We start from the raw sequence: 17,257 nt of genomic DNA on the forward strand, positions 1-17,257 counted from the left end.
TGGCTCCCAGAGTGGACATGTGTGTTCAAGCCCACCCAGAGAACAGCACTGGCCCCATTCTGAGGTCTCCTGCTTGACTACTGGTCATCAAGAAGCCTGACTTACTGGGGGCTGGGGAGGCTCTGGTTCCTGGGATTTGCAGGTTTGACCTGGAGCATCATCACGGATGTGCCTCACTGCCCTTGTCCCTGTGGGGGGTCCCCCTCAGGCCTGGCCATCTTGGAGAGCTGGTGCGGCCTGTGGCACGGCAGACTTTGCCGGGCAGCACCTGTGCACTGAGCAGGGAGGTGCCCATAGCGAGATGCTGCGCTCTTAATGACAGACACTGTCACCTGCAGCTGCTCTCCCTACACTAGGCACCACCAAGGGGTAAGAGCTGTGGGAAGACCCCCCCATGGATTCAGGCCAGAAGACGATGGGCACTCCAAAGCAGTGGCACCTGCTGTCAGCTGGAGAGGCTGAAGAGCCGTCCTGTGCCCTGGCCTTTCCCACAGCCCCTTCCCCAGGAGCAGTACTGCTGGCAGCCCCTCACCACGGGCAGGGGAGGTGGCCCAGGCTGGGTGTGTGTGGTGGAGCTCAAAACAGGACACACTCACGCTTCGAGCTTTACAGGGTGTGTATTTGAGTTCTTCATGAGGGTCCTCAGGACACAATTTGCCAGAACAATTTGCCAAAGTAGAAATGTCCTCATTTCCTCTCAGCAGGAAGGGGCCAGCCATACGAGGTTTCTAGAAGTTTCCAGAGCTTGGGGGCATCAGACTGGAGTCCTCAAGAGTTGGGAGGGTTTCAGAGGAGGCCAGATGACAAGGTCTTAGCTCAGGAGGTAGGGACAAAAAGGAGCCTCCCCCAGGGGAAGGGAGCCATCCCCCAGGGCAGGTATACACCTCCTCATCCCAACACGTCACCTGCAGCTGAGGCTCGGGAAAGTCCAGGAGCAGAGACCAAGGCCTGCCTCCGTGCGCCTGGGCTTGGGCACCACCTGCTGTTCTCAGGCAGCCTGCAGCCGTGTGTCCGGGGCACAGGCCACCTTGTTGCTGAACAGGCGTGACAGGCTGCGCTTGGCTGCTGGCCTGCGAGGCGTGGGTGGCGGGGCCCGGAGACCACGCATGTCCCAGAGGCGCAGCGTGCCATCATGGGACACAGTGTAGAGCACCTGGCCATGCACCTGCAGGCAGGCGGGTGGGCTGTCAGACTCAGGACTCCCCCAAACACAGGGCAGGACACCAGGCAAAAACCACCACATCTGGAGGGCCTCTGCTTTGTCCCCAGGGGCAGTCTGGCCAGGCCCAAGCACCCTCCCTCCCCAGCAAGTTACTGAGGCCCCAGGAGCTGGGCAGGGAGGCTCCTACCTGCAGGCAGTTGATGACAAAGCTGTGGCCCCGGAACACCCTCTGCAGCGCTCCCGACTGCGCGTCAAAGGCCCGGGCGCAGGCATCCCCACTGCCCGTGAATACTGTGGACACACAGCAGCGCACTGTCGTGCCCAGCTGCCAACTTCTCCCAGAGCACAGGGGCAGGTGCTAACCAAGGCGCCTGACCAAGGCGCACCTCTCTGGGGTTCTCTGGTGTTGGGCATCTGTCCCTTACCCACATCCTTCCTGTCTCCACTCACCTAGTCCCGGCTTTTATTTTATTTTTTTGGTACTGGGGCCTGCCTCACAGGGTGGCCAAGGTTCTAGAGGGAAGCAGCAGAGCCTCCAAAAGGAACCTGAGCTCCTTCTACAGACCCGAGGGGCGGAGACCCCCTCCCCCTCCCCGTCTGCAGCTGCCTCTGCAGGGCTGGTGGCTGCCACGCCCTCCTTGGCTTCAAGTGGGCCTCGCTGTCCCCCAAGTGGCCCTGTCCCTCATCAGGGCCTCCCAGGGTAAGGTCCCACTCCCAGGGCCCTTTGGTGAAGCTGGCCTCTCTGCCTGGTGTGCTCAGGATGGTCCTCACGGCCAGCAGACTCTGTCCCCTGCTCCACCCCGCACCTGCTCCCACAGGGACCAGTCAGTACTCAGTCTGCCTTCTGAGAAGCGCCCGGCCTTCTGGGCTCACTCGCGTGCTCCTCTGACTCCTGGCCGGGAGAAGCCTCTGCCTGTCTGGCTCCCTCTCGGGTTTCCCTCCAGTGTAACTTAGCCTCACAGTTCTCCAGCTTGAAGGAGCAGCAGCGTCACCTGGAGGGCCTGTCCCAGGCTTCTGATGTAGCAGGTAGCACCTGGGACTCTCCATTTTTAACTAGGTCCAGGTGATGCCTTTGGTTGGGGGCCACACAGAGAATTCAGCCTGGAGGCTGGACGCCCCAGGAGCGACCCTGGCAGTAAGGCAGACGCTGGGAAGCACCAGGTCAGGGGAGGAACCAAGCCAACAGGGTCTGGGCGGGAGCAGGTAACTACTGTGGGCTGCTGGGCCCTGGAGAGGCTGAGCCACCTGGGAAGCAAGAGCCCCATGCCATTTTATCTGCCACTCCCACTGACCACCCGCCGAGGGGGCTCTTTGGGGTGTTGACTCCCAGTATCCAGAGGTGCTGCAGCAGGATCCCTCCAAGGGTGCAGGTCCAGTGCCTCCCGCTCACCCGCAGCCAGAGCCTGACCGAAGTGCACCTCTGTGGGGCTCTCTGGTGTTGGGACGTCTGTCTCTTGTCCACGTCCTTCCTGCCTCCACTCGCCTAGTCCCGGCTTTTATTTTATTTTTTTGGTACTGGGGGCTGAACTTGAGTGCTTTACTGCAGAGCCACATCTCCAGCCATTTTTATTTTGAAACAGGGTCTTGCTAAGTGGATGAGGGTCTCGCTACATTGCCAAGGCTACTCTCAAACTCGTGATCTTCCAGCCTCAGCCTCCCAAGTCACTGGGATTACACAGCACCCAGCCTATCCCATCCTTTCTGTTAAAGCTGCAGGGCGGTAGCTGGCTGCAGAAGATGCACCCCTTTGTTCCTCCCTCCTCTTCTTCCTTCCCACCAAAAACATGACATGATGGCTGGTGCTTCAGCAGCTATCTTGAACATGATGCTTCATTAAAGCTAGAAGACATGTGCAAAGAATGAAGAAGCAGCTGACAGAAGGATCGAGGTGCTGAGGACCCTGTGGAGCCACCCACGCCAGCCAAGGCTGCCGGCCTCTCTTACCCGAGAGAAGAATAATTGCTACCTCACTTAAACCTCTATTTTCCGTGTTTCCTCTCATCTGCAGTTACACCTACGGCCAAGGGAGGCCAAGCCCACGGGCCCTCGAATCTGGCGGGTTTCAGGGAGTGTTGCTGTCTCACTTGAAGCCTTAGAATGTGTCCTTGAGACATGCTTTGACCCCAGGACCTCTGAACATGCAGTCTCCCCACATGCTTGTGAAGGTGAGGAGTCCCCCATTCTGTGTTGGAATTTCTTTGAAAAAAACAGAAGGAGAAGGAGAAGAAAAAGCAGCAGCAGCCACTGGAGGAGCCGGTGCACGGGGAAGGCTGGGTGGCTGGCTTTGGGCACCACAGCCAAGGCCAGTCACTGAGGGGAAATGACGCAGGCAGAGACAGGCAGAGGGGACAAGCCAGGAGGAATGCAGGAGGAGCTCGCAGGGGGCCTCGCCAGCTGGGGCACGTGGCAGTGCGGGGACAGGTCACTTACGGGTGCCCGCGTGGTACTTGAGGGTGCTCACGCTGTGTCTGTGGGCTGGGAAGGTGCACACGTGCTCCCCCTCGTGTGCCAGCCAGCACTTGGCAGTCCTGTCCGCGCTGCCCGAGTACAGGAGCCGGTCCACCAGCTGCAGGAGGAGCAGGAGGTCAGCTGCCGGGCACGCCGGCCTCCGCAGGACTGGCGGGAGCCTCCGGGAGGGGGGACCCACCAAAGCCGTGGCCAGAGAGGCCCCAGCCCTGCTGAGGTCCCTGGGCAGGAGGGAAAGGGAGGCGGCTGGCTGGGCCCCGAGCAAGGCCAGGCCCCAGGGAGTGCACTGGGCTTTGGACCCGGAGGGGAGACCATGCTCTAACCTCCTGAGCCAAAATCAGCAAGGCCTCTGCAGTTGCCTGTCCCCCTCCAGCCCTGAGCAGGCCAGACACTCCTCGCACACCTGCTTAGATACGGTCCCTCCTGGGTTCAGATCTGCCTCTGCTCCTTACGAGGCCGGACAAGTGACTCGGAGCCCCTGCTTTCCCTCGTGTGCCTGGGAAAGATCATCCCTGCCTCAGAGGGTGGCGCTGAGGACAAACACGGGGCACAGCGCACACGGAGCCTGGCGCTGGTCTAAACATGCGGCCAACACTTCACCCCAGATGCAGCAGCACCTCTGCCACAGCCTGCAGGAGATCATTCCCCTATGGCTCTTCAGTGTCCCTCAAAGGCCACACGTTCAAGGTTTAGTCCCCAGCTGGTGGTGCTGCTGGGCGGTGGTAGGACCTTTAGAAGGTGGGGCCTGGTAGATGGAGGTTAGGTCTCTGCACGCGTGCCCTGGAAGGGGATGGTGGACACTGGCTCCTCCTCTCTCTCTTCCCTTCCTCTGCCACGAAGAAAGCAGTCTCCTCTGCCACATGCTCCCACCATATTGTACTGTGCTGCCACAGGTCCAAAGCAATATGGCCCAGTGACCAAGGACTGAAACTTCTGAAATTGTGAATCAGAATAAAACTTTCCTCCTCCTAAGGTGATTTTCTCAGGTGTTTTGTCATAGCAATGAAAAACTTAACATACCAGCTATCTTCAAAATGTCTCTCTCTCTCTCTCTTGGCAGGTACTGGGAATTTAACTTAGGGTCTTTCTACCATGGCACCTGTTACCAGCTCTTTTTAGTTTTTATTTTGAGACAAGGTCTTTCTAAGTTGCTAAGGCTATTCTCAAACTTGTGATTCTCTTGCCTTAGCCTCTTGAGTTGCTGAGATTACAGGTGTGTGTCACCACATGTGGCTCTTGGGGCAAGAGCTGACACCTGCTCTGGGCCCCTCCAAGTCTGGCCCAGACCCCTCAAGCACAGTCAGAAGCTGAGGGTTGAGCTTCAGAACTTGGCGGTTTGTTGAGAGGTTTGCCCCTGGCCCCCAAACCTGTGAATGTGAACTTATTTTGATGTTGGGTCTTTAAGGAGTTGATTTAAGTTAAAATAAGGCCAAGGGTCATCAGGGTGAACCCTAATCCAATTGGACTGGTCCTGTAAGAGACCAGGACGCAGCCACACTGAGAACAGGGAGAGAGGCCTCAGAGGAACCAGCCCTGCGACCCCTGATCTCACACGTCCAGCCCCCATCCATGGCACCTTCCTGCCGCCCGAGCTGGCCAGCACAGGAGCAGGGCAGCTCAGAGGACGCAGGGCCTCCCTGGCAGCTGGGTGGGCAGCGGCCAGGCGGGTCTCACCTCCAGACAGATGACAGAGCCCTGGTGTTCCCGGAACACGCGCAGCTGCTCCCCGCTCAGGATGTCCCAGGCGCGGATGGTGGCATCGGTGCTGCCAGTGAAGGCCGTGCGGCCAGGCGCGTCCAGAACCAGGCACAGCACCGCGCCCGTGTGGCCCCGCAGTGTCTGGTGGCAGCAGCCACTGGCTACCTGCCACACCTTGGCTGTGCCGTCCGTGCTGCCGGTCACCAGGAGCCCCCCAGCCACGGCCTCCTCCAGGCGGGGTGTGCCAGGGACCTCCCAGGGGCTGGAGTGGGCCAGCGTGAGCACGCAGTTGCGGTGGCCCCGGAGCTCCCGGGACGCCTGCCCCTCGTCCACAGTCCAGACGCGAGCTGTCCGGTCGTAGGAGCCGCTGAAGAGTTGGTTGTTGGCAACGAGGATCCTGGGGCAAGAGGGTCAAGGTCAGGGCCAGGAGGCCCACGGCTCTGGCGGGCTGCCTTGGCACTGCAGCTGGACAGCCTCCTGCTCTCTGCCTGACGACACCCTCACCTGCCGAGGTTCAGCTCAAAGCCCAACTCCAGGAAGCCACCAAGACCCCCTGAGATGCCCCCTGACCGGATCCCTTCCCTGCGCAGAGCCACCTGCTGGCCTGGCCTCCACCCACAGCAGGGACCAAGGCTCCGACTTGGACCCTTCCAACTCTCCACGCGGCTCCACACAGTCATGAAAGAGGGGAGTAGGAGATGGGGACGGGAGGTGGGGTGCCACCCTTCCAGTTTGCCCAGAGCTGAAGGGTTTCTGGGGACACAGGCCTTTCCATTTAAAGTCAGGAACTAAGAGGACAGCTGGCCACCTCGCTGCAGGGCCACTGGAGAGTGAGAGCTCTGGAGAGGCTGGCGGCTGAGGAATTCCACACGTCCACCCTGACACTGGCTGCAGGGTGCCCAGGGTGACAAGCTGCAGCAGGCAGGGTGGGCCCCTGTGTCAGCTGTCACAGTGGCCCCATACAGGTGACACTGCAAGCTCCAGGTCACAGCCCTTATGGGTTTCCTGGCACACAAAGGGCCGGGGAGCAAGGAGAGCCTTTTCATGCAGTGGACCTGGCTGGCCTCAGGACAGGAGGGGAGGCCTCCGGAGGCAGCAGCCATGATTTATGGTCATTTTGCTAAATGCTGAGAAATTCCTTCCAGAAAAACACCGTTTGTCTTTGGTTCAGAACTTCACACGTAACTTCACAGGGCCTGTTTACACTCCAGCTTTAAGCCCTGTGCGCCAGGGAGGCCACAAAGGCCTGAGGCCCTGCCTCTAGTCCGAATGGGGCACATCCCTGCAGGCGTGGGACCAGGACCTGCCAGGGGTCAGGACTCTTCCTGTCTCAGGACCTGAAGGGGGTGGCCTTGGGGAGCTGGGGCGGGGTAGCCGATTCCTGCCCCAGTTGGCACCGGGGAGGGATGCCAGGCCACGGAAGGGTCAGTGTTCCCAAAGCTCACACACGGCCATTCTCTGAAAACATGGGAGGCAGTGGATCCCAGGTCCTCACTCGTGGCTCTCACCCACTGGACGCACAGTTACTTAATCACACAGGCATTGACCTGAGCCGTGGGTTGAGCACAGCCTCCGATGGACAATGGTGTGAGTGTGGGGGTGTGGGTGTTTGTGCACGTGGTGTGTGTCTGTCTTCAGGGTACACACTGTGCGTGCATATCTGCACGTGTGCATAGGAGTGCATGTGCTGGGTCATGTTTGTGTGTCCATATGACTGCGTGCTGCATGCTTGTGTACTTGAGTACAAGTGTGTGCTTGTGTGCATTGTATGCACGCACAGGAAACTAAACAGGCAGAGTGTAATTTCCACCTCTCACTGTCTAGCGCTCCTTCTGAGTCAGCAGCCCGAGCACACTCTGGTCCCTGAGGGCATGGCCTCCACACATTTCTTCAATGACATCTTCTTCCTCAGGACAGAGTGCTCAGAGCCAGCCTCGCTGTAAGACAAGACCTGGGTTCTCCCTCCAGCCTCTCCTCTGCCACCTCCCTCTCTTAGCAGTGGATCGGCCTCCCACCTCAGGAGAAGGAGGGGACAACACTGTGGTGCGGGAGGCAGGGCTGGCATCCCACGCGGGGCCTCCAGATTGGCCCGCCCACTGCCCGCTGCCCACGGCCACACCGGCTGGTCCTTCTCCTCAGGGATGCTGCCTGCACACCCTGGCGGCCAGCTGCTCCCACCGTGGCTCTAGGTCCGGAGCAGCTGGACCGTCCGCCTTGCCCCTCTTTCCCACCAGCTGCTAGAAGCCCGAGCAGTGGCCTGGGTCAGGTCGCTCTGGCTGCGCACCTCCTCTCCTCTGTGCCTGCCGGGCCCCTCCCGGGCAGGGCCCCTCCTGCCCACGTGGCTGAGGGCCATGGTGCCAAGTCTCCCTGAATCAGGCATGACCTCAGGAGCCTGGGGCGGCCATCACAAGTTAAGCAAATAGTATCAAATTGATCTGATCAGCAGGGGAGTTTCCCCTGCTCAGCTCCAACCCAAGTTCAATAAGGAAAGGAAAAGTCAAACTTGAGCAGGGAAGGTGGAGACTTTCCACAGCCAAATAGAAAGGCGGGGCTCAAAAACATCCCAACTGCTTCTTCAGAACAATCTGCATGTCCCCCCCAACCCTTGGTCCACCATCAAGTATCAGTTCAGCGCTTTCCTCCTTGTCCCCATCTGTGGACACTGGAGCTCCAACACCCCTCCTGGCACCCAGCAGGTGTGGGCATGTGCCCAGCTCCGGGGTGGGGGCAGACAACGCAATGTGTTGGTGGTGCTCTTCCTCCTCCAGACCCCGCACGGCCCCGGGCAGAGCCCTCAGGCCAGGGTGCACCTCTGTCTTGGGTCTCCCTTGCTGGGGCTACTGTCCACACGGAGTTCTCCAGAGAACCTATGTTCCCCAAGGGCCAGGCCCTATGACTCTGTCCCCCTCAGCCTGGCCAACAAGACTCAGCCCAAGCCCCCAGGCCAAGCTGACCTGTTCACGATGGACGTGTGTCCTCGGTACACCTGCAGGCACTGCCCGGTCAGCACGTCCCACCTCCTGATGGTGCAGTCGGCGCTGCAGGTGAAGGCAGCCTCCTCCTCCAGCTGGCAGAAGGTGACGTAGCTCTCATGTCCTGCAGAGGAGGGGAGAGGGCCCGGATGGAGCTCCTGCTTCTCTTCCAGTGAACAGGATCTGCCATTCTCCACTCACTGACCTGGCTATGTCCTCCCACCTGTCCACGCCTCCATTCCCTCACCTGAAATGGGAACAGCATCAATGTCCACCCCACAGACCACTGTGCAGACTGAGTTTCAGTGGCAGCCTCTAGCAGATGCTGCGTGTTGGTTTCCTCCTACACTCAGGCAGAGATACTGTGGTAAGCCTGGGCTCCCCAAGTTGCTGGGTGCTGCACACGTCTTGGAACCTGTCACCTGACTCAGAAAAGGTTCTTTGCAGATATGATTAAGTTGGAGAACTGACTTGGGGAGGCTGTCCTGGATAATCTGGGTGGGCCCTAGATGCTGTCAGAAGCATTCTTATAAGAGAGGGAGAGGGCTGGGTGCAGTGGTGCACGCCTGTAATCCCAGCAGCTTGGGAGGTTGAGACAGGAGGATTGCAAGTTCAAAGCCAGCCTCAGCAAAAAGCAAGACGCTAAGCAACTCAATGAGACCCTGTCTCTAAATAAAATACAAAATAGAGCTGGGGGTGTGGCTCCGTGGATGGGTGCCCTGAGTTCAATCTCTAGTACCCTCCCCCACCAAAAAATAAGAGGGAGAAGGAGATTTGACACACCAAAGAGAAGAAGGCCATGTGGGGGCAGAGAAAGCAGCCTATGTGGCCACAGAAATGCCGGCCTTCACCAGACACTGGAAGAGGCAAAGAAAAGATTGTCCCCTACAGGTTTCAGAGGGCATATGGCCTGCTGACTCCTTGATTTGTCCCAGGGACATTTACTTCAGGATTCTGGCTTCAGGAACCGTGCAAGAATAAACTGCAGCTGTTCAAGGCACCAACAATCTCCAAGGCACTGCCATAATACGGGGACGAAGAAGACACACTCCAGCCTTCCAAGAGCACCCCCAGCCCGGAAGGAAGGTCATCGGGTGAGGCCTGTGGCCAAGGGGCTCAGCAGGGACAGTGGCTGAACCAGCTTCCCCGGGGCAGAGGCCTGAGTGCTAGGGCCAGAGGATCTACACGGGGAGATGGAGTCAGGGACAGCAGACAGACATGGGCTGGCCCTGCATCCGGCCCTCAGGGGCCCCTGCTAGGTAGCGTGATGACCCCCTGTGTTCATGCCCGAGCCATTGTCAAGCAGGCCTGGGGCCCTTGGGGGATTTGCCCAGGATGATGCTAGTCCTTCAGGTAAGGTGCTTCCACCGGGGAAAACAGCTGTTGAAAACGAGGACATCTGAGAGGAATCGGGGGCCAAAACCAACAGAACCAAAGGAAGGTCCCACACAGCGGAGCCAAGGAGTTAAAGCACTCACGTATTTGGGGGGTGCACTTATTACATTAGGATCTCATTTTAAGAATTTTTAAATCTTATTTTAAATTAAATTAAACTTATAAACCAGACGCGGTTAGTGAGTGGCACGATCTTTACTCCACGGAACTACAGCCACCAAACCAGGGCTGCCAAAGACCCGGAATGGTTTGATGATATTTTAAAACCTCGTTCAGATGGCTGGGGCCCGGCAGACAGGGACTTCAGGGTGCTGTTAAGCTCATTCTTTCTTTTCTTTTCTTTTGTCCTGGGCACAGGCTGAGTTACTTTTGGAAGAAGTCAACTTCCTGGGTTCTAAGAAACAGAATTTTTTTTGAAAAAAAAAAAAAGTTTTCCAGTCTTCTTGGAGCACACACACCACGCTGCTCCGAAAACAATGTAGGAATTAAGGAAACACTTGAAGAAGTGGCAGATAATGTTTCCCTTAAAATACACATCGGCGAAAAGTCGAGGGCAAAATGGGTTTGGCCAAACACAGCGAGGCTCTTGCCAGCTCCACAGAGTTTATAAAGTCCTTTCAGACTGTCAACAAACTTTCCCTAAGACGAGATTGTCCCAGTCTTCCTGCTGCCACCATGGGGGATGGGTACAGCCCCCAGCCTCAGGGTCCCCGAGGGCCAGGAACACCCCAGAATGGGAGGGCAGTCAAGGGACACCAAGGTCACCCAGGTGCTGCACACACCAGCCCCCTGAGGACCCTGGACACAGCTAGCTGAGGCCAGAGGGAGGCTGAGGCATTGTGCCAGCTGCTCCCGGCCCATCAACAGGAAGGCAGAGGGCAGGGCGAGTCCAAATGAACCCCAGGAAAGCAGGTGAGAGCCAAGCACAGCTGGTGAGCAAGGGCACCTGCGCTCAAGCCACCAGACCAGGACTGCCGCAGACCTGAGGTGTGGGACAGCCTTACGACGGTGGAGGGAAAAAAGGGACAAGAACACAGACTGCAGATCCGTAAATACGTAAATGCACACGAAGAAGACGGGAGGAGACGGGACTGAAAGGGCCCAAGTGCTTGTTTCCTTTGGGGTTTTTGTAGGGCGGGGGCTCTCCACCACTGAGCTACAGCCCAGCTTCTAAGGTTTTCAATGTAAAAATCCTCTGAACCCGAGCCAGGCTGACCAATGCCCTCGGTCATCTGCCTTCCGCCAGCAGAGGCTGCCACAGTGGTCAGGGCTCTGCTGTGAACAAGCCCCCTCCAAGCACTCACCCCACATCTGAAAACACACCGTTTGGGTCACATGTCAGAGCCTGCCAGCAGAGGGGCCTGGGACGCGCTGAGCACATCCCCCAGCGGCGCCACTCTGCTGTGCGGCCCTGACCCCCTTGACCAGTATTCCACAGACCCAGGCCTGTGGGGTCACCCCAGGGGGCAGGAGGAAAATATGCACACCAGATCCTGAGCCCATCATACCACCAGGGACCTCAGTGCCTTGGCCTTCAGCTGTTGGAATTACGCAGAATAAGCAAAAACGCCAAGCTAAAAATAAATATTTTTGAAGGATGAAGAATGCAGATAAGATGCAGCTATTATGTTCAAAAGAACACACTAAGGTCCAGGGTTTTCTGCCAAGGTAGCAGCCCTTCCCACCTCCCTGAGCACCCACATGCTGACAGGAGTCTGGGGGCAAGCTGCTCTCTCCCTGCTCAGCGAAAGCAGCCCAGAGGGCCTGGCTGGGGACCCCCACCTGGCGTGTGCCCTGACTGTGTGAAAGGAAGCCTTCTGTCCTCAGTATTCCAGCACTAAACAACAAAGCAACCTGCCACTCCAGCAGCCACCAGGAGATAGGGATGGCACTGTGCTCTTGACATTACCCAGCTGTCTGTGGCACCTGTCCACTGGCCAGAGTTAACTGTCCCTGTCCTTGAGTGGTGGACTTCAAGGAAGTCCTATCCTTCCATTTCCAGATGGGTTCAGACACCCACGGTCCTCGCACAGGAGATGCTCTCCTTAGCCCTGACCCAGAGGGCCCGCAGGCTGACTGTATTCCTCTAACCAAGTCACCCCATCCTTGCAGAAGTCCTCTCTACAGCTGTCTGGAGGCGACTGTGCCCCCGCAGAAGAGGAGGCAACAGCCCTGTTGGTACTTGCACCGTGCCCAGCCTCTCTAGCATCCTTCTCTTAGACGCTCTTGAGTTACCTGCTCCTGGGGGCCAGGCCCCCACTCACACAGCCATAGCGTCTCATGTCCTCTGGGGTGAGGCTGAACACAGAGGCACAGGGCTGCAGCTGAAAGGAACACTGACACAGCCACTGGTAGTACATCTGCCAACCCCTGCTGGGGACCCAGGACGGCTGCAGCCTGGGCCTCCTGGACTGCTGTGGTGGGTTCAGGCCCCCAGGCCCCCAGTTGCTGGCCAGGCTGCCCACATCTGGTCACCCATGTGCAGCAGGGCTACTCCTCCCAATGTAATCTGCAGCCAGGCCATGGCCCTCCCACAACCTCCCCCAGGCTCTCCTGCCTCCCTCTCTGCCTCAACTGGCACCCCCAGGGCGCCCCACCACCCCCGACAGTGGTCTCCAGAGCACTGAAGGATGAATTAAGCACGGGTCTTGTACCTCAGACAGACTGCGTTCTGATGGAATTCTCCCTGACCCAGGCAAAGCGGGTGTTGTTTGTGCTTGAGCGCCTTCCCAGCGAGCCCCCGTGCCCTTCTAAACATTATGTCTGAATGGTATGCACAAGGGAAAAAGTGCACCTCATCTCCTCAGCCATCTTCCTGCCCATTCCACCTCTTCTGCTTTCCCTGGTCCTCTGGGAGTCTCACCTCGTGTCTTTGCTTCTGCTCTACCTGAGGCCCAGGCACCCTCTTCCCCTGAACCCATCAAACATGACCCTGGCTCATGGAACACACTGGGAATGGCAGGAAGTGTGTGGAGTAGCCTCGTGGCCTGGAAATGACAGGCTTAGTCCCTTACTCAGCAGGAACAGCGCAGGACAGGTACTGCCATTTTAGGAAATGCAGTTCATCTCTTTGATCCAACAAAGTGCTCCCAAGAAGTAGACACCCACTGTATAAAGTGAAAAGGAGAGGGCCCACGGATAACTTCAGTCCGAGCAATTCTCTTTACAGAATTAAGCCTTCTTCTTCATTGTAAGCTCATCAACTGCATTGGAAAGCCCAGTTCCATTAAGAGTTGAACGTGAGCTGAGTGTGGTGGTGCAGGCCTGTAACCCTAGCAACTCCAGAGCTAAGGCAGGAGGATGGCAAGTTCAACGCCAGCCTCAGAAACTTAGTGAGGCCCCAAGAAATTTAGTGAGATCCTGTCTCAAAATAAAAAATAGAAAGGGCTGGGGAAGTAGCTCAGTGACAAAGCACCCCTGGGTTCAATCCACATTCCTCCTACACACACACAAAAAGAGGTAAACATGGTCATATGAGGGGAGCCCAGCAAGCCAGTTCTGCAGGTCTGCAGCTCTTCTGGGGCCCCTAAGAGCAATGACAATGACCCCAAAAAGCCCCCATCCCACAGAAAACAGCCCTCGCTCTTTGTGCCCATTCCACTCCTTGATCCCAAATCCTCAAGCTCTGAACACTGAAAACTTCTGGTCCCCTGACCACCCTCCGCTGCTGAGAATAAAACAAGAAGCCCATCTTCAGAGGAAATGCTCATGGCACAGTCACCAACCCTAACCTTCTGCCCAAGAAATCCAGGCACGACCAACTGACAGGTTTTAATTTGGAGGCTTCTATAAGCTTAGAGCTGCACAAGGGGCTAGCCCCGGGCAGGACTGAAGATATGCCTGGATCTGCAGGCAGCACTAAGGACCAGGGCCCCTCTGGCTTGCCACCCAGCCTGGGCACAACTTCTCCTGCAGTGGTGCCCCAGTACAGGTTCAGCCACACAGCAGGAAGAAGCCCTCTCTGCCCTGAGCCAGCCGTGAGACTGGGACAAGTCTGGTAGCACACTGGACCTTGGGGGTGTTGAAGACAGCACCCGCCCCATGGGACAGAGTCTGGAAATCACTGAGGGGCTCTGTGTGGGGGTAAATAAGTCTGTGAGGACTAACCACACAATAAAGGACACACAGACGTGCATCTATAAGACTTAAAGAATGAAACAAATGTCCAGACATCCTACTAGTCTCTCACCCAGACCAAAACAAACCCTTCAGGAAGAAGGAGCGAACAAGACCTTGCTTTAGTAGGTGAGCACACAAAAGAACTACATTCCTGTAACTCTTGAGGGTCGAATCAGTAAGTAACTTCTCAAGATGAAGATACTCCATCCCCTCTGTCCTCAAAAAAAATTTGAAATATCAACCTTAATAAGAGTGAAATCAGCCCTTGTAGGAATGGGCTCGGTCCTTTAATTCAACAGTTCTCTGCTTCAGTGGGGATGGCCCTCAATGGGGGCAGGTCAGGCACCCCTCATGGAAAGTAGATAAGCAGCTCTGGGACCACCAAAGTGGGTGTGAAGCCAAAGGTCCAGATGCCCAGCACAGAGCTAAGCACAGGGTGGGCCCTGGAGGCTACAAAGCTGCCCTGGGACAGGCCCGTGTCCACCAGACCAGAACCAGCCTGGAGAAGACTGGAGCTTACCTGGGGAGAAGCCCACCTAGCAAGTGGAGTTCACACAAGGCTCGCTGGCCGCAGGGCTCCCCAGGCTGGCTGTGCATTAGGGCCACCAGAAAGGCCGTTACAAATGCTCATTCTGGGGCTTTACTCACGGGGAGTCACTGGAGCCCAGGCCTGAGACTGCATTTCTGAAACCTCCTCCAAAGAGTCTTACATTTGGGGATAGATACAAGTTGGGTTTAAATTTTCTGACTGATCTCAGCTCTTCCATTTCCAGGTGAGTGCCTCTGTTTGGGAGGAGTGTGTGTGTGTGTGTGTGTGTGTCTGTGTGTGTGTTTGAGGCCATCTCTCCATTATCCATACCAACTCCCAAATAACCGTTGATCCCAAATTCATTCCTATTGGGCTTTGAAATCTCTACCTTAACTTGTTTTTAACTTGAAAACAGCAGTGTCAGGATCAGCCAGTTTGGAGGCTAACATCCTATCTCAGCTGGAAGGGCTGGGTGGGGCCACCCAGGATTTGCTGATTATGGCAGAAAAGTCCACAGTGATTAAAAAAAAAAAAAAAAAGAGCTACACCCCCTGGTGCAGGAAGTCTAAGGCCTTGTGAAGGTTTGTCGAGGGGGACTGCCCAAACTCTGCAGCAGCCTGGCAGCCAGAGTAGAGTGGGACCTCACACACAGTGGTTGCATGGGACTATGTTTACATCACTAAGGGAAGGCCTCCTGATATTTCATCTCCTCCTCAAAAATGCCAAACAGATTGAACGACCACCCTGACCAATCCCACTCCTCACCCTTCCTTTGCAGCAACTGGAAAGAGGCCTTAGAGAGCTTTGCAGGGTGGCCGCAGGGAAGGAGTTCAAATTTCAAGTCGACCCCCACTGCTTGAGCTGCCCTGGGCAAATTAACACAATGGGGAGATGGCACTGTAGCTGCACACCACCGCAGCCGGCCCCCCCAAAACCCCTTTTGTTACCAAAATGGCCCCAAATAGGAAAAGTTGGCCAAAGGTCACCAGGTCATCCAGCGACCTGGAAAGATCTGCTTCGCAGGGGCAAAGGTGCGAATTCTTTTGTTTGCTGATAGTGTTGGAAAGGTAATGATTTCAAGCAGCCAGCGGACAAGTCATCTTGCCGGCGCGGCGGGCGCCCCTCTGCCCACCGGGCCCCACCCGCACCCGTCCCACCCCAGCATCTCCTCCCGCCCGGTCCGGCGCTCACGAGTCGGGCGCTGGGCCCGGAGGAGCGCTCCTTCAAGTAAGTGAGACGATGGGCTGGGCCGGACTTTTTGAGGAAGGGGTCTGAGAACGAACTTGCTGAGACCCACGGTCTGGGGCTGGGGGCGGGCGGCTAAGAAGGCAGGCAGGGGTCGCGGGCGCGCCGCCGTCGGGTCTACCTTGCAGGAGCGCGCAGCACCGGCCGTCCGCAGTACTCCAGAGCCTGGCCGTGCCGTCCTCGCTGCCGGTCAGCAGGCGCTGCCCATCCGGGCTCAGGCTCAGCCAGTTGATGCCCCCGCGGTGATCCGTGCAGACCCTCAGGGACGACCCGCCGCCCCCCATCCCGCCGGCGGGGCCGGGGACTAGGAGCAGCTGGCTCCGCTAGGGAGGGGCGCTCCGGCGTCCACGCAGCGGCTCCGTGGGGCCGTATCCGCCCGCGGCCATCGCGGGGTCCCGGGCGCCCGACTTCTGCGGGGGCTCGCGGCGCCGCGGGGTCAGGTCAGGGGCCCAGCGTCCCCGCCGCCCACCGGCCTTCGGCAGGAGACTGTGCTGAGGCGCACGATGGACCCCCCGATGGAGTCCCAGGTGCGTGGACACAAACCGCCCCTCTCTCTCCGGAATCCGAAGATCCCACCCCGCCCAGCCGGCGGGGCAGCAGGGACTCGCGGTGCGAGGGAGGCCCCCGCCTCTCGGCAGCTGCGGGCGGAGGAACCCGGGAAGCCGAGTGCCCGGCGCCCCGCGCGCCCTCCCGGCCCGCGCCGTGCCCCGGAGTGGGCGGCCGAGCGCGGAACAATACGGCCCAGCCTGGCTCCTCCTCAGAGACCACCCCTCAACCTGTCCCCGCCCACTTCTCAGGCTGCGCTCCAGTCCCCACCCCGCGTTCCGCAGCCACCCCCCGCGGTCCCCAGGGTCAGGCCTCCTCCCGCCGCCCCCACCCAAGCCCGGGGGACCCACACGTGCAACCCTCCCGGCGGCCCTGGCTGTCCCTCGAGGCTCTGCCCCCCGCCACTCCTGCCACCCCTATCCCTTCGGCCGGGACGAAGGAGGATGAAGAGGACAGAAGGGTCCAGGGGCTTGGGGGGTCCCCTTAGTGGGGGACGCGACCGGTAAGCCCCCAGTTGGTTCCCTCTGGAAATCAGGCGCACACCCCGAATTCGACTGGAGACGCGCCGGGGGTAGGGTGCGAGCCGTGGGGGTCCCTGGAGCGCCACCCCTCCCCCACCGCCACCAACGCCCCTCGGCTGGGTGCGCGCCGCCTGTGGCCCCACCGAGGTGGGAGCGGGAACCCACAGCGGCCGCCGCCCTCCCTCCCGAGCGCTGGTTCCCATTAGAGCAGTTCCGGAGGCGACTTCGCTGGGGGGCGGGGCAGGTGACCCCCCTACTCGGATCCTCCCAGGTCCTAAAGGTAGCAGGGTTTCCCGTACCCTCCAGAGAAATCCATTCGGCTTCCCCCAAGTTGTAAATCAGCTTGCACCTCAACTTAAGGAGTGTCGACTTCCACGAAGTGACCTTCGCAGGTGCAGGGGAGCAGGTGGAGGAGTAAGGGGCGTTCTGACGGAATGTGGAGTCGTTGGAGGAGAGCAAGGATGGTGGAGGCGGGTTGAACCCAGGCAGGAGGCTCCAGGAGAGAGGAAGGCAGAGAGGGGGAGGATGGGACAGGCTTCGTTGTGCCCAGGGTTTGGGTGGATGAAGACAGTTTTCGGATGTCCCTAGTGGCTCATCCTGAGTT

At 58.4% G+C, this 17,257-nt stretch overlaps 1 protein-coding gene across 1 annotated transcript; it reads right to left on the minus strand.

Annotated features, from left to right (window-relative positions):
• Positions 1–598: 598 nt before the first annotated feature.
• On the minus strand, positions 599–16,306 carry Wdr86 (WD repeat domain 86). The gene is made up of 6 exons (XM_046429808.2): positions 15,708–16,306; positions 8,281–8,422; positions 5,303–5,723; positions 3,593–3,728; positions 1,350–1,453; positions 599–1,165 (listed from the first exon to the last, which is right to left on the minus strand). Exons 1-6 carry the CDS (start codon positions 15,868–15,870, stop codon positions 989–991), a joined length of 1,143 nt encoding a protein of 380 aa, XP_046285764.1. The 5' UTR covers positions 15,871–16,306; the 3' UTR covers positions 599–988.
• Positions 16,307–17,257: the final 951 nt, after the last annotated feature.

The sequence above is a fragment of the Marmota monax genome, unplaced genomic scaffold (assembly GCF_021218885.2).
Source record: "Marmota monax isolate L192 unplaced genomic scaffold, Marmota_monax_Labrador192_F-V1.1 WCK01_AAM20220418_F8-fsc00193, whole genome shotgun sequence".
NCBI lineage: Eukaryota > Metazoa > Chordata > Mammalia > Rodentia > Sciuridae > Marmota > Marmota monax.